This window comes from Anolis sagrei, chromosome 4 (genome assembly GCF_037176765.1).
Source record: "Anolis sagrei isolate rAnoSag1 chromosome 4, rAnoSag1.mat, whole genome shotgun sequence".
In the NCBI taxonomy this organism is placed as follows: domain Eukaryota; kingdom Metazoa; phylum Chordata; class Lepidosauria; order Squamata; family Dactyloidae; genus Anolis; species Anolis sagrei.
The window spans coordinates 122,894,950-122,908,601 of NC_090024.1; the positions used below are offsets into that span (position 1 = coordinate 122,894,950).

At 39.6% G+C, this 13,652-nt stretch overlaps 1 protein-coding gene across 2 annotated transcripts in view; it reads right to left on the reverse strand.

Moving 5' to 3' along the window:
• Positions 1 to 13,652, reverse strand: part of LAMC1 (laminin subunit gamma 1) — a 136,024-nt gene that overhangs the window by 40,024 nt on the left and 82,348 nt on the right. For both annotated transcript variants that reach the window (XM_060774486.2, XM_067467616.1), the window contains exons 5-11: positions 10,955 to 11,143; positions 6,847 to 6,964; positions 6,135 to 6,233; positions 5,022 to 5,158; positions 3,002 to 3,124; positions 2,711 to 2,900; positions 2,013 to 2,125 (exon numbers count right to left, since the gene is read on the reverse strand). In XM_060774486.2, coding sequence (XP_060630469.2) covers positions 2,013 to 2,125; positions 2,711 to 2,900; positions 3,002 to 3,124; positions 5,022 to 5,158; positions 6,135 to 6,233; positions 6,847 to 6,964; positions 10,955 to 11,143 — 969 coding nt within the window. The remainder of the gene's footprint in view (positions 1 to 2,012; positions 2,126 to 2,710; positions 2,901 to 3,001; positions 3,125 to 5,021; positions 5,159 to 6,134; positions 6,234 to 6,846; positions 6,965 to 10,954; positions 11,144 to 13,652) is intronic.

Sequence of the window (13,652 nt, forward strand, 5' to 3'; positions counted from 1 at the left end):
CACCTGATCTTGTTTCTTGACAGCTAAGCCTGAGTAATTGCTCTCAGGAAGGGTTCTGCCTCATATATACAATAATTTTTATGGGGTTATATGTTGATGTAAGGATGTTTACATTTTGAGTAGCAACTCTGACGCCAACTTCAGCCCTAAACACTTCAAGTTAGCAATGAGCGGAATGTTAATTGCACCAGTATCTTTCTCCATCACTTCTCCTTCAGTAAATACATTTTTCTTAAATATACTTAACTTCTCAGTCCTCCCAAAATTCCATACATTTTAGACATAGTTAACATGAAGGATTCTGCATTACACCAATGTGATATTGAGGGCAACTTCCTGGTTATTCTCATATTAATAAACAATTAATAATTCCTGTATCCTTAATAGAGAGCCAGTGTCTGTAGGAAATATATGAGTCACTGAATTGAAAATATATGAGTCACTGATTCAAATCCCACTCATTATGGACCCATTAGGAGGCTACAGGGAAGTTACTGATCTCATATCTTAGCTTTTGACTCAAAATTGCCATTGTTGTCGTTGTGTTAATCTCCCAAAGGCAAACCTCTAACAGGGTTTTCTGGAGCTGAGAATGTGTGATTTGTTCAAAGTCACCTATGGGCTTCAATGGCAAAGTGGGGTATTGAACCTTGGTATTCAGAGTCATAGTCTAAACACAAACCACTAGATCACACTGGTCATATATGAATGGTATTATTGGCAAATTTTACATGTCAGGTTTTGACCATAACTCAAGATAATCCTTAGGAAGTTCTATAAAGACCCAAAGGTGACATAAAAGGGCTAGTTTGTTCAGCATTGTGATCCACCCAAAACTTATGCCAAGATGTGTTTACACTATTATTTCACATATCACCAGAATATCCTCCACAAAGAATGAAGCAGAATAGTTTCCAAGCCAGAATCTGCCCCCCCCCCCAATCCCTGCCTCTAATCTCATTCTATTTCTGAATTACAGTAATACTGATGCCACTCATTTGCTGTAGCTTGTCTTTCACTCAAAATTCTGGGAAGAAGAGTATCTGATTCCTGTTTTTAAAAAAGAAAATCAAGTAATTGTATTCACGTGGATTCCAGAGAATTCTGACATATTTTGATGGTGCATACAGTTTTCTTGCTCTCAAATTGCTCCTCTCTCATCATATTTCGGGTCAGTCTTCTGAAACAATTTTTTCCCAAATTTAAGACAGAATTTGTTGACCAAGAACAGGTCATGGCTTATGATCCTGGCCTGCAAAAGCAATGACAAAGCAAGCTCCTTTTTTGAATGATATACTAAAAAATACCCCAAAGCCCTTTTAGTGCTTAACTGAGAATAACTACAGTGAACTACAACTATGTTTTTCCTACCAATTACCCAGATTATTTCCTCTAATTGGCCCCGGAATGAACAGCCACAGACCCGTATCTAATATTATTGTTGCCTGCCATAGCATTGCACTTAATTCCCGGGCCCCCTAGAATTTCTGGGCTTGCGCAAATCTTGGCCCGGCCTTTTAAATGTTTTAATTGCCTTGAACAGGAAGGATTACTTTTAATATATGTGTGTTATGGCAACCATTTGTATGCTTATATTTTGTTTTGTTAATCTTATGGTTTTGTTGTTTTTTACTTTGTATGTTTTGTGATGTCTCCTCGGGGAGATGGAGCGGTATATAAATAAATTATTATTATTATTATTATTATTATTATTATTATTATTATTATTATTATGAACTACAAAATACAATGGCTCCCATTTTTTTAAAAAAGCATAAAAAACAAGAGTTTCAGCAGGTAAGACAGAAGAATAAGATTTTTAAAGAAATCTACCTAAAAAATTAAGACTACTAAAGCAGAAATGTTTTTGCCCCATTGAAATGTCATAAGATTTGGGCACAGAGTTCAGTTTCTCAGAGAAAAGCTTTTCTTCATCTAAGTACAGACGCAAAAGCAGAGAAGGCTGCTTTTCCTTGCTATTCATTCAGTTTCAGCTATTATCATCAACTTACTCCTCTCACTGTAAGTCCCACGAATCTTGACAGCAGTTAAGTTGCGGAGCAGCTTCTGGAACTCAAATGGGGTTAGCGAAGGCCTCCAGGGATAATCTGTTGCTTCATGGAGCCTAATGGGAAGAGTATATCACTTTTAAATCTTAAATGTATTTGGTTTTACAATGATCACACACAGAACTTAACCTCCTGATCTTGTTCTGTTGTAGAACCACCCACTGACAGAGTTCAGGGAAGGGGTCTACATGCTGGCTTGTTTCTGTTCTCTCTCTCTCTCTCTCTCTCTCTCTCTCTCTCTCTCTCTCTTCTTCCCCTCCAGCCAAGGGACAACTTCCCAATCACCATTCTCTTCACTGTTCCAGCATTTTCCTTCCTGGCCTAAGTACTAGAGTCTGACAATCTTTTAATGGGGTTATCATTGCTAAAGACTTCTTTGTAGAGCTATAGGCTTCCTAGACATGCTTTTCAGAAAAATCTTCCAAAAGCTACTTGGGCCACAAGTACCACAACAATGGCTAAACATTCTGTCCACTACCTGATTCCTGAAAGCACTATCAATAACAGGAGGGGGTTTCAAAGTCTGTTACCATGTGAGTTCATAGCAATCCCAGTTGTGCTTTGTTTATGTGTTAAACTGTGCTTGATTTTTTTTCTCCAACAATTTATCTCTCTCAAAACACACACACACACCTCCATACCTGAAAGTGTACTTTAGTATGTTCTCACTGGGATAGGAGTTGCCTTGAGCAATCAGAGGCACTGATACTCTCAGTCCAGCACCTTCAAGGACTATATCCTCAGCAGAAAGGCGTGTGTCCCGCCTATCGACCCGAAAAGAGAATGTCAGGTTTTGACCATAACTCAAGATTTGATTTCCAAGGAACTTGCCTGTAAGGAGAAAACAAGGTTTATACTCAAATAATGGTAAAAGCAAACAATTAATTTGCAAGTACTACCCATGAATGAAAATAACTTGTCTCATAACATACCTGGTGCAATGAAATATATAGGAAAAGGTGTATCTGAGATTACAGATATTTCCTGAGTCTCAGCAATCCACTGGACAGAGATTTCAGAACCATCTCGCTGTTCTGCATGCCACTCTTCCTCTCCTAATTATCATAGAAGGAAAACAATTTTAAGCTAAGGATGAATTGCTTCACTGTCAATGCGGTGGGGGAAAAACACTAATAGCATTTTATATATTTGCATGCCAACCTAGCTTGTAATAGCTATAAAATGAGAAAGGATTAGGCTTAATTGGTTGGACCACAATGGAAGGGCTCATGCACAATGATAAGCCAGAATTGTTGCATTAACTTTGGTTTACTGGAAATTGATGTAATGGTAGTGTATAGAGATCATCTTGCTCTAATTTATCCCTCCATTCTAATGGACTGATAAAAACAAAATATAATGGAAAATCTTAGTATGAGGATCTAAGCCATGGGTGGGTATCCTAGTTCCCAAACAAGTCAAAAGCCTGGGGTCTGGCTATCCCTCAGAGCTTTTTTTATTATTTGTTTTACCATTTTCTGCAAAGCAGAAGTAAATGAGCTGTGTACAGCAGAGGCTAATCATTTGAAGGAAACCATGCTTATATTATCTGCAAATATGCTATAGTTGTAAAATAACTAAACTATTAATATCAACCAAACAGCAACAACAATCCTGGTTTATGATCAGAAAGAAAATTAGTTATGAAAAACGTTGGTGTACCAAATTTAGGATAACTTTTGCACTATGATGCATAAGACAAGGGGTCACAATGCTTGTTCTCAGTCCAAGAAGCTATAGCTTATACAATTCAGGAATTAGGACCAGAACACAGAGCAGAAACAAGAATGCCTGTTTTTCCCCCACAAAGTGCTGTGGTCTCCAAATACTAATTTTTGGAGCCAATATTATCGAATGCCCATATAAATGGTCAGCTTTATAATAAATTTGCTGCCACCTAGCAGCAGGCATTTTCAAGTGGAATGGAGCCTGTATGATTGTATGTCATAACATTTATAATTACAGTGGGAAAGGTCTGAGAATGAACACATGGTTCCTAACAGATTATCTCCAAAGGATTTTTTTTTTTGTCGTGTCAAGAGCGTCCTGTTGTGAGAGAATTGGCCGTCTGCAAGGACATTGCCCAGGAGACCCCTGGATGATTTTTATGTTTTTATAATCCTTGTGGGAGGCTTCTCTCATGTCCATGCATGAGGAGCTGGAGCTGATAGAGGGAGCTCATCCGCCTCTCCCCGGATTCGAACCTGCGACCTGTCGGTCTTCAGTCCTGCTGGCACAAGGGCTTTAACCCACTGCACCACCGGGGGGCTCCAAAGGATGAAGCTTCCCCTTCTTAGAAGTATATGAGAGGAACACTGGAAAGGAAAGCACAGGTTAAGTGCTTCTCTATCATACAAAAATATATACTCTGCTTTGGACAAACCTGGAAGTGCCACTGGGGAGCAAATACAGTTGTCAGGAGCGGGAAATGATCCAACATGTATGCCAGTGAACCCAGAGCTATACTTCTAAAGAAATTTAAATCAAAGACCAGAAGACTGCAACATTTCATCCATTTTATGGTAACTTCCACCCAGCCCCAAGAGCATCTCATTACGGCATATAGTTACAAGGCATATCCTCCCAACTGCTTAACTAATTTAGCTAACTGGAAATTATTACTACAGATTGATTTCTGCATATCCTAATCTTGTCTTGTTTTCATTTCTCAATTTACAGTATCTATGATTTCATGACTTGCATGACCAGAACATGAATAATAATAATAATAATAATAATAATAATAATAATAATAATAACCTTTATTTATACCCCGCTCCATCTCCTCCAGGGGGACTCGGGGCGGCTTACATGAGGCCACACCCATCAATACAACAAACACAGTATTACAGGTGTGTTATACCTTTAGCGTTGACATTAAATGAAGATAAATTAAAGATTTATGGTAAGGATAGGTATGCTTTGGGTCTTATTAAAAGTTCTTGATCTTACCAATCTGGAAACTTGAGGTAATTCTGTAGATGCTGTATCCATTAGCATTCGTACAGACAGAAGAATGCCCAAAACAGAAGCAAGGAGTACATCCCCTAGGGTTGCTGGAATCCAGGTTGAAAAAGCCAGGTTTACACCTAAAAAGAAAAGGAAACACTGAAATATCGAATCCAGATTATTCTTCTCCCACATTCCTCTTCTGCCTCTGCACTTCTATATCCATAGCATAAGAACAGGAAATACCCACAATACATCATACAATCACACTAGACGATTATTGGAGAGAGCCCCACACTAGTTTCTTTCTCTTCATGTACAACAATCGCTAGTACCTTGAAAATATGCTCTGAGAATGAAGTAACATAAAGTCAAAGTTGTCCTGTTCACAAGGACAATGGATACTTTACAGGAAAACCTGGATTCAAATTCTTACTTAAAATTGCTCCTCGTTGATTACTGTGCTTGTTTTGCCTAATGTTAAGTTGGGCAAGAAAACAAAACCAACGCAAGGAAAATATTGTGACTAGTATCAGCAATGAAACCTTCTCTCAACTCATCAGTTTTTTGCCCCATGTCTCCACATGGGCAAGATGGTATTTTGTTTCAGGGCCCAAATTTCTGCTTCCCCACAAACACGGGGCAGATGTCTCTTCTGAAAACTTCTATCAGAGGGTTGTTGTGTGTTTTCCGGGCTGTATGGCCAGGTTGTGAGACCTCACAACCTCTGAAGATGCCTGCCATAGTTGCAGGTGAAATGTCAAGAGAGAATGCTTCTGGAACATGGCCATACTGCCCGAAAAACACACAACAGCCCAGTGATTCCGGCCACAAAAGCCTTCGACAATACTTCTATCAGAGTTATCTAACTCAATTAAAAATCAGAAAGATCGCCAGCTGCTTGTGAGAAGGAGGCCGAAGTGGGTTTCCTTTCAATCAAGAAATTCACTAGATGGCCTTGGATAAATCACCATCTCTCATTTTACAAGTTTTTTCAAAATAACATAGTATTGGTCCAATCCGTGTAGCTCCGTGCACTTTGAAACAATGGGAAAAATAAGCAAATCAACCAAAGCCCCATGTTAAAAATCCTGACATGAAATATGGCAACCTTACCTCTCACAATTGAATCCCTCCACATTGTCCTTACAAGTGCAACGCCCAGTTTCCATGTTGCACTCATCTGTGCTGCCAGCAGGATCACAGGAACACCGCCTGAAAGAAAATAAAAGTACCATATATACTCGAGTATAAGCCAACCTGAATATAAGCTGAGGCACCTAATTTTAGCACAACAAACTGGGGAAATGGATTGACTTGAATATAAGCCAAGGGTGGGAAATGCAGCATTTACATTAATTGAGGCATCAGTTGGTTAAATGTTTTTGAATACTTAAACAAAACTGTAATTCAACATAAGACTGTCCAACTCTGATTCAACCATTATTCTAACCTTCTTCAATGTAAATATGCCTATGTATCTTTCCAATAATAATAAATAGAGTAAAATAATAACAATAGTAATAATAATAGAGTAAAATAATAAATCTAACAATAATAAATAGAGTAAAATAATGTAATAACAACAATAATAAAGTAAAACAACAACAACAACGTAAAATAATAAATAACCTTGACTCGAGTATAAGCCAGGGGATACCTTTTCAGCCTAAAAAAGGACTGAAAAACTAGGCTTATACTTGATTATATACAGTAATCAGAATTACTGGGGAAATTTAAAAAAAATCTAAATTCAGGACTACAGATTTGACACTGGATACAGCTATTCTCCTCTTTGTTATGACCTATTAGACTATGTAGCTTTTACCTGCAACCAGCTTCTGTGAGAGAGTGGAAACCAGGCTGACATCTGTCACATTTGTCACCCATCACGCCAGGTTTACAACTGCAGCGCCCATAGTTGTCACACTGTGTGCTGAGGGAGCCTGTAAAAACAAAGTGAGATTGGTACTGTTCAAAACATATGCACAAAAAACCAGAACTGTTTTCTGTAATTCTACAGGATGAACATGATAATTCAGACTAAGCAATCTGAAGTCAAACATGCAAATATGTGCTATATACACAAAGTTTAATAGCTTTAACATTTCCAATTTAGGCTGCAAGACTTAGGCCAGCTGCTGATTCATACTGCACTAAGACAATGTTAAAGTGCTCAGATACAGTGGCTTTGACAAAAATGCCACAAACATCTAAACAATTAGTGCTGGCTGTCTACTGGTCTTCTCAAACTCCATTTTATCACTAGTGTCTTCCTGTTTTGCATTTCAGTTGGCAGAGGTAACTGATACACAGAAAGACAACCACTGCACTATTTGAATTTCTTTGGTTTACCTTCTGTCTCGATGCGTAGAGGGATTTCCCTGCTACACTTCAGAAATTTTACAAAGCAACTCTTAATTCACTCACAGGAGGCTGAAGCTTGGCTGCAGCAAGCCCCTTCCCACAATAACCTTCAAAATGGCTCTCCATTACCTCATCATGAGCTATAACTTTGACAATAAATTGTGGCAACAAGATCACAGAAGCCAAGAAATGCACAAAACAAATCCTTTGTTCTCACTGAAGTAGCAGCTTGAGTTTACACCACAACAGTTCAAATGGGGATTCAAGTAACCAAGTGCCTTATATCCAAACAAACACATTTCCTTATGGCAAGAGCTATTTGAATATGCTGTCTCAGAATGTAGTGCAGTCTCCTCTGGAGGCTGGATGGCCATTTGTTGGGAGTGCATCTGCTCTGAGTCCCTTTGGGGAGATAGGGTGGAATACAAATAAATTATTATTATTATCATTATCATTATCATTATCATTATCATTATCATTATATACACAGAAAGATTAGTATACAGCAAACAAGATCACCATGCTGGCCTTTGTATTCAATCACACGTTGGACACTTCCCAAGTGTCAAGGACTGTGTGATGTATCGGCAAATAATATGTGCAGTTCTGAGTATAGTGGACTTTTGCCGCTGATATGATTTTGTCAGTGCCAATTGTGTTTAAGTGCAGACCAAGGTCTTTAGGCACTGCACCCAGTGTGCTGATCACCACTGGGACCACCTTTACTGGCTTGTGCCAGAGTCTTTGAAGTTTGATCTTTAAATTCTCATATCGTATAAACATTTCCAGTTGCTTCTCGTCAATTCTGCTGTTGCCTGGGATTGCAACATTGATTATCCAAACTTTGTTTTTTTCCATGATCGTGAAGACAGGAGTATTGTGCTCCAAAACACTGTCAGTCTGAATTTGGAAGTTTGACATGTTCATTTTGTGTAAATTTTTCAGGCTTGTGATCTCACCAGTTTTTTTTGTCTCAGGCAGATGATATTTGTGGCACAAGTTCCAGCGGATCATCTGAGCAACAGTATTATGCTTGTGTTGTTGTTGTTTGTGTGTGTGTGTGTGTTCCTGTATGGCAGGGGATTCTAATTCTGTAGTCTCTTCCAGTTCTACGATTCTATGAACCTTGCGTACTGCTAGTAAGCTCTGTGGCCACATATGCCATTGTCTTCTCCACATCATTTTCATTTCTGGTTTCATGACTGGGAACCAGGCATCAGCAGATTTGAAGCAGATATGACCTGGAGACAGTCCCATGTGCTAACTGCTATGTTATAGTCTTAACCAGCAATGAGCTGGTATAAGATTTACCAATGTACATTTGATCCTTTACACCAGTGGTCCTCAAACTACGGCCCACGGGTCACATGCGGCCCGCCAAGGGCATTTAGCCAGCCTGCAAAGCCCCGGTGCAATTTACCTGCCTCGCGCTGCCCCTCGTGCAAGCCAGGCAAGGGAGGGGCTTCGTGCGAGAACAGGCCATGCGGTGCAGCCTCCCTTGCTAGGCCCGATGGGCAGTGCGAGGCGGGCAAGGGGATTGGGCCTTGCAAGCGGTGAGGGATTTTGTGCGAGGCCAGGCTGCATGGTGCAGCCTCCCTTGCCCGGCTCGCACGATGGGAAGCAAGGTAGGTAAGTTGCACTGTGTGGCCTGCCCTTGCACAAAGCCCCTTGCTGCTTGCCAGGCCCAATCCCCTCGCCTGCCTCGCACCGCCCGCCGGGCCTGGCAAGCAATGTAAGCAGTGAGAGCTTCGCTCGAGGCCAGGGCGAACAGTGCAACTTACCTGCCTTGCGCTGCCCCTCATGCGAGCCAGGCAAATGAGGCTAAAGAAACTATAGTCCGGCCCTCCAACGGTCTGAGGGACAGTAATCTGCCCCCCCCCCCTTTTAAAAAGTTTGAGGACCCCTGCTTTACACCATGGATTCTGTGTGCATGGGTTCAACCATCTATAACTTGATTTTTTTAAAAAAATCTGTTTTCTTCCTTTCTATATAAGGGACACCACTTTACTACATTGTTGTATATAATGGGACTTGAGGTTCAATGGTTTTAGATTTCACCCAGAGTGGGGGGTGGGGTTGGAATCAAACCTCAGTGGATAGCAAGGGTGTGCTGTATACTGCAGAAACACTTCTAAAAGTTGTTCATTTGGTACATTCAAACTTGTTCATGTGCTTTCAAAGTATTATTTACTTGGAGAAATTTCTATACAACTTTTCATTTGCTAAAGTTTTCCTTTTAAGAAAGGAGCCACATCCTCACCTTCAGGCTAAACAAAAGAACAAACCTCACAGTTTGAAGAAGGATTAAAGAAAACAGAGGCATTTAGCAACAAAGACCTCACAAAAGCCTTTACCATATACAGTCAGCATTCTTCTGTCTGGCCTATAATTATTTCGAAACAATTACTCAGACAAAAATACCACCTTACATCAACACACTTTAAATACGTTCTGGTTGGCTATGTGTCCTGGAATATACTGCAAGATTTTAATGCTCTTTATCAGACTTTCTATATTTGCCTTCGAATTACTGAGCTATCAGCCTTCACGTTACAGTGTTCATAAAGGAAAAAGTCTTATCACAGCCTTACTTTGGTAGAGAAACACAGCTCAAAATTTATATAGATTTCTAAGTTTGGATACCTTAATTGAGAGGCAGAAATTATTCTGTGAACTTGGTTGTCAAAAACAATTAATATTTTGTAATAATGTTCTAAGCTAACAGATCCATACACACATACCCAAACTTTCTCTCTCCTCTCCTCTACACAAATGCAAACTTAATTAACACCGAAATCCAAAATTCTATTTATTTACCACATTTCTAGAACACAAAATAATTTAGGAAACAACACAGAAGGGATACACCTGCCCTGTCTGCCAAACACAGGAGCAGTAAAAAGTTTAAACAGTCAGTGCTATAGCTTTAAAAATATGGCACCCTCTGCTCCTTACACTAGGCAAGCTAGCCCTGCTAGCTCTCTTTCTCATATATACCAAATCTCATATATACCATATGTTCAGAACCATCTTGCTTCTACTTTTAATAACAATGACCTAAGAATAAAGCTTGGACAGTTACTTATTGCTGTGTTTGACAGATAACCTATTATCATTATTTGAAACAGTACTTTAAAGATAACTTGTATTGCTTCTTGCACTGATTATATTTTTATATCTTCCCAGAGTGAGGGGGAAACCCTTTTGGATCATCAAAAGAATGGCATGAAACCTTCATACTTTTTCTCTTTCAAAATGTCTGTAAAATGTCTTTAAGGAAGAGAAATTATTACTCTTAATTCCACAAAAATAAGTTTCCTTTTTCCATTAACAACCAGTAGTTACTTTTTAATTCAATAATTCTGAGCTCTGCTTATAGCTCACATACATTATTATTTCAATTACACACACTATCATCATTGTACAGAAACTGCAGTTATGCTGTGAATTCCCACTCTCTGCCTTTAAAATGATGACGACAACGACGAGGAGGAGGAGAATGATGTCATATTGTACTGCCATACATGTCACCTAATAACTAAAAAGCACCCAGGATCCCGGCTACTTACCAACAGGATTGCAATTGCATGGTAGACATGATTCTTCACTGCCAAGACGGTAGAAATTCTCCCGGCACCTTTGACAGTTTGGTCCATCTGTGTTACCAAAGCAGCCAGTGCAGTGGCCTCCATGACCCGTGGAACGGTACAGCTCCGGATCAAAATAACACTCTTGCGATCGTCCATTGCAGTTACAGGCTACATGAAAGGCAGAAAAATGTATTTGTTCAATAGGTAATAAAGAAGATTTCCTTTCAATCCTTTCTACTTCCACTCTGCTCCAAACCAGGCTCCAAGGCAATAGGTCCTGAAACGAACACTAGCAAGTCTCTAACGTTTTACGTCCAAAAATGCAGACTATTGAAAAAGAAATAAATGGAGCAAAAATTAAAAGGGGTCAGGATGTGGGTAAAGAAAGGCACCAGAAACATAGGAAATTATTTCTTTATGTTCAGAGATGACAAGCGAGCATTTGCTCCTTCAGAGAAGACTCTGCTTCAACCATATAGAAAACAAAGATTCATTATATACAGTATTATACACAAAACAAGGAATCATTCTATATTACTCTCTTTTAGAGTTCATCATGTTTTGTTTTTTTAAATCAGAACACTGTGGTTTCCTTTCTTGTAGTTTATGGGGTCACCACAAATACCACAGGCAGAGTATCAGTAATGCTTCTGTATTGCAGAAGGCGAGCCTTTAGCTATAGCTACGTCAGAAAACTTTGGGTGGCTTATTTAGGGGTAGAAGGATATATTTATTTTGAACTAAGCAAGAACCTCACAACCTCTGAGGATGCCTCCCATAGATGCAGGCTAAATGTCAGGAAAGAATGCTTCTGGAACATGGCCATACAACCCAAAAAACTTAACAGCAACTAAGATAAGATGAAAGGACAGCTTCCCACACCAATTCCCATATGAGCTGAAGCAAAGCTAAATGACTCTTCAATCAATCACTCTTTGCCTATATGCAAAGCAAAGCAAACATGCCTCCTTTGAATGAATCAAGTTATCAGCTCCCATTTTTGAGCACATGGGAGGCAACATTTTGAGTGCATAAGCCAGAATGATGCCAATGTTTCCCAGACCAGGAGGATGGAGGGTATTAATTTTATATAGTATACTAGCTGTCCCCTGCCACACGTTACTGTTGCCTAGTCTGGTGATCTGGAAAATAAAGTTATGAGAAAGTGTTGGTTTCTAACATATGTAATTTCTTTATGTTTGTGGGTAAACAGTATTTCTTGCTGTTTCTTTGTCAGTGTTGATGTGGAGATTGTCTGGTTTGCCTACTCTGGAACATGCAACATATAATTGTCATTATTTAGGGGTCCCTTTCAAGTCTATGATACTATATCTGTCATATGCATGTGTGTGTGTGAATCATATATATCTATGGCTGGATAGCTCTTTGTCAGGAAGGCTTTGATTACGTTTTCTTGCCCTTGTGAAGGGAGTTGGACAGGATGGCCTTAAGTATGGGGGTTCTGTGTGGGAAGTTTGCCCCAGTTCTGTCGTTGGTGGGGTTCAGCATGCTCTTTGATTGTAGGTGAACAATAAATCCCAGTAACTACAACTCCCAAATGTCAAGGTCTATTTCCCCCCCAAACTCCACCTATGTTCATATTTAGGCATATGGAATATTCGTGACAAGTTTGGTCCAGATCCATTATTGTTTGAGTCCACAGTGCTCTCTAGATGTAGGTGAACTACAACTCCCAAGGTCAATGCCCACCAAACCCTTCTAGTCTTTTCTCTTGGTCATGGGAGTTCTGTGTGCCACGTTTGGTTCAATTTCAGCATTGATGGAGTTCAGCATGCTCTTTGATTGTAAGTAAACAATAAATCCCAACAACTACAACTCTCAAATGGCAAAATAATTTTTCTGAGTGATGGTCACTTCTTGGGTTAGTAGGTGTCTTGTGGCCAAATTTGGCAGCAATTCGTCCAGTGGTTTGGAGTTATATTACTCCCACAAATGAACATTACATTTTTATTGATATAGATTGAGAGCCCTTCAAGGTCAGTCCTTTCTCCTTCTCTTTGTGAATTATTTATTTATTTATTAACTTCCTTTCCCCCTCTTCTTTTTGGGTTAAATTTGTAATAAATTTTCTCTTTCTTTATGTTAAGTTCGCCCTGGATTTCACCCATAAATCCGATCCAATATCATTCACTGTGTTTTTAAGTAATTGTTTGTTTGTTGGTTGACTAATTAGTTATCAATGCCTTAGGGGTCTTCCTTCTTAACTCCATCCACTATCATCTCTTGATTTCTTCCTCCATAGGCAGTTCCTCTTTTCTCTATTTTTCTTTCCTTCCTTCTTGGAAGGAGTATTCCACCCTCCTCTCAGGACCCCCTATCTTACTTACTTACTTTTCCTCTTAAGTTCTTGTTCTTTTCCATTTAAAATGCACATGGTCAGGGATAATTCAGGTTTCATCCTGACTGTTAGCTTACCGGGGGGGGGGGGGGCAAGGTACAGAACAAGGGAGGTTATTTGGAAAGAGGGAATGGTAATCAAAGCCTGAGCTGAGCTCCCAGGCCAACTGTCAGCCCTACATTTCAGCCTCATGTCTTCCCAGTGTCATGAAATGCTTAGGAAAGCTACCAGTACGTCGGCTGAGAGATTCTGGGTGTTATGGTAAAAAAAGCAGTATTCCAAGCTCCCAGTGTCACACTGCTCCCAATTCAGCCAGAC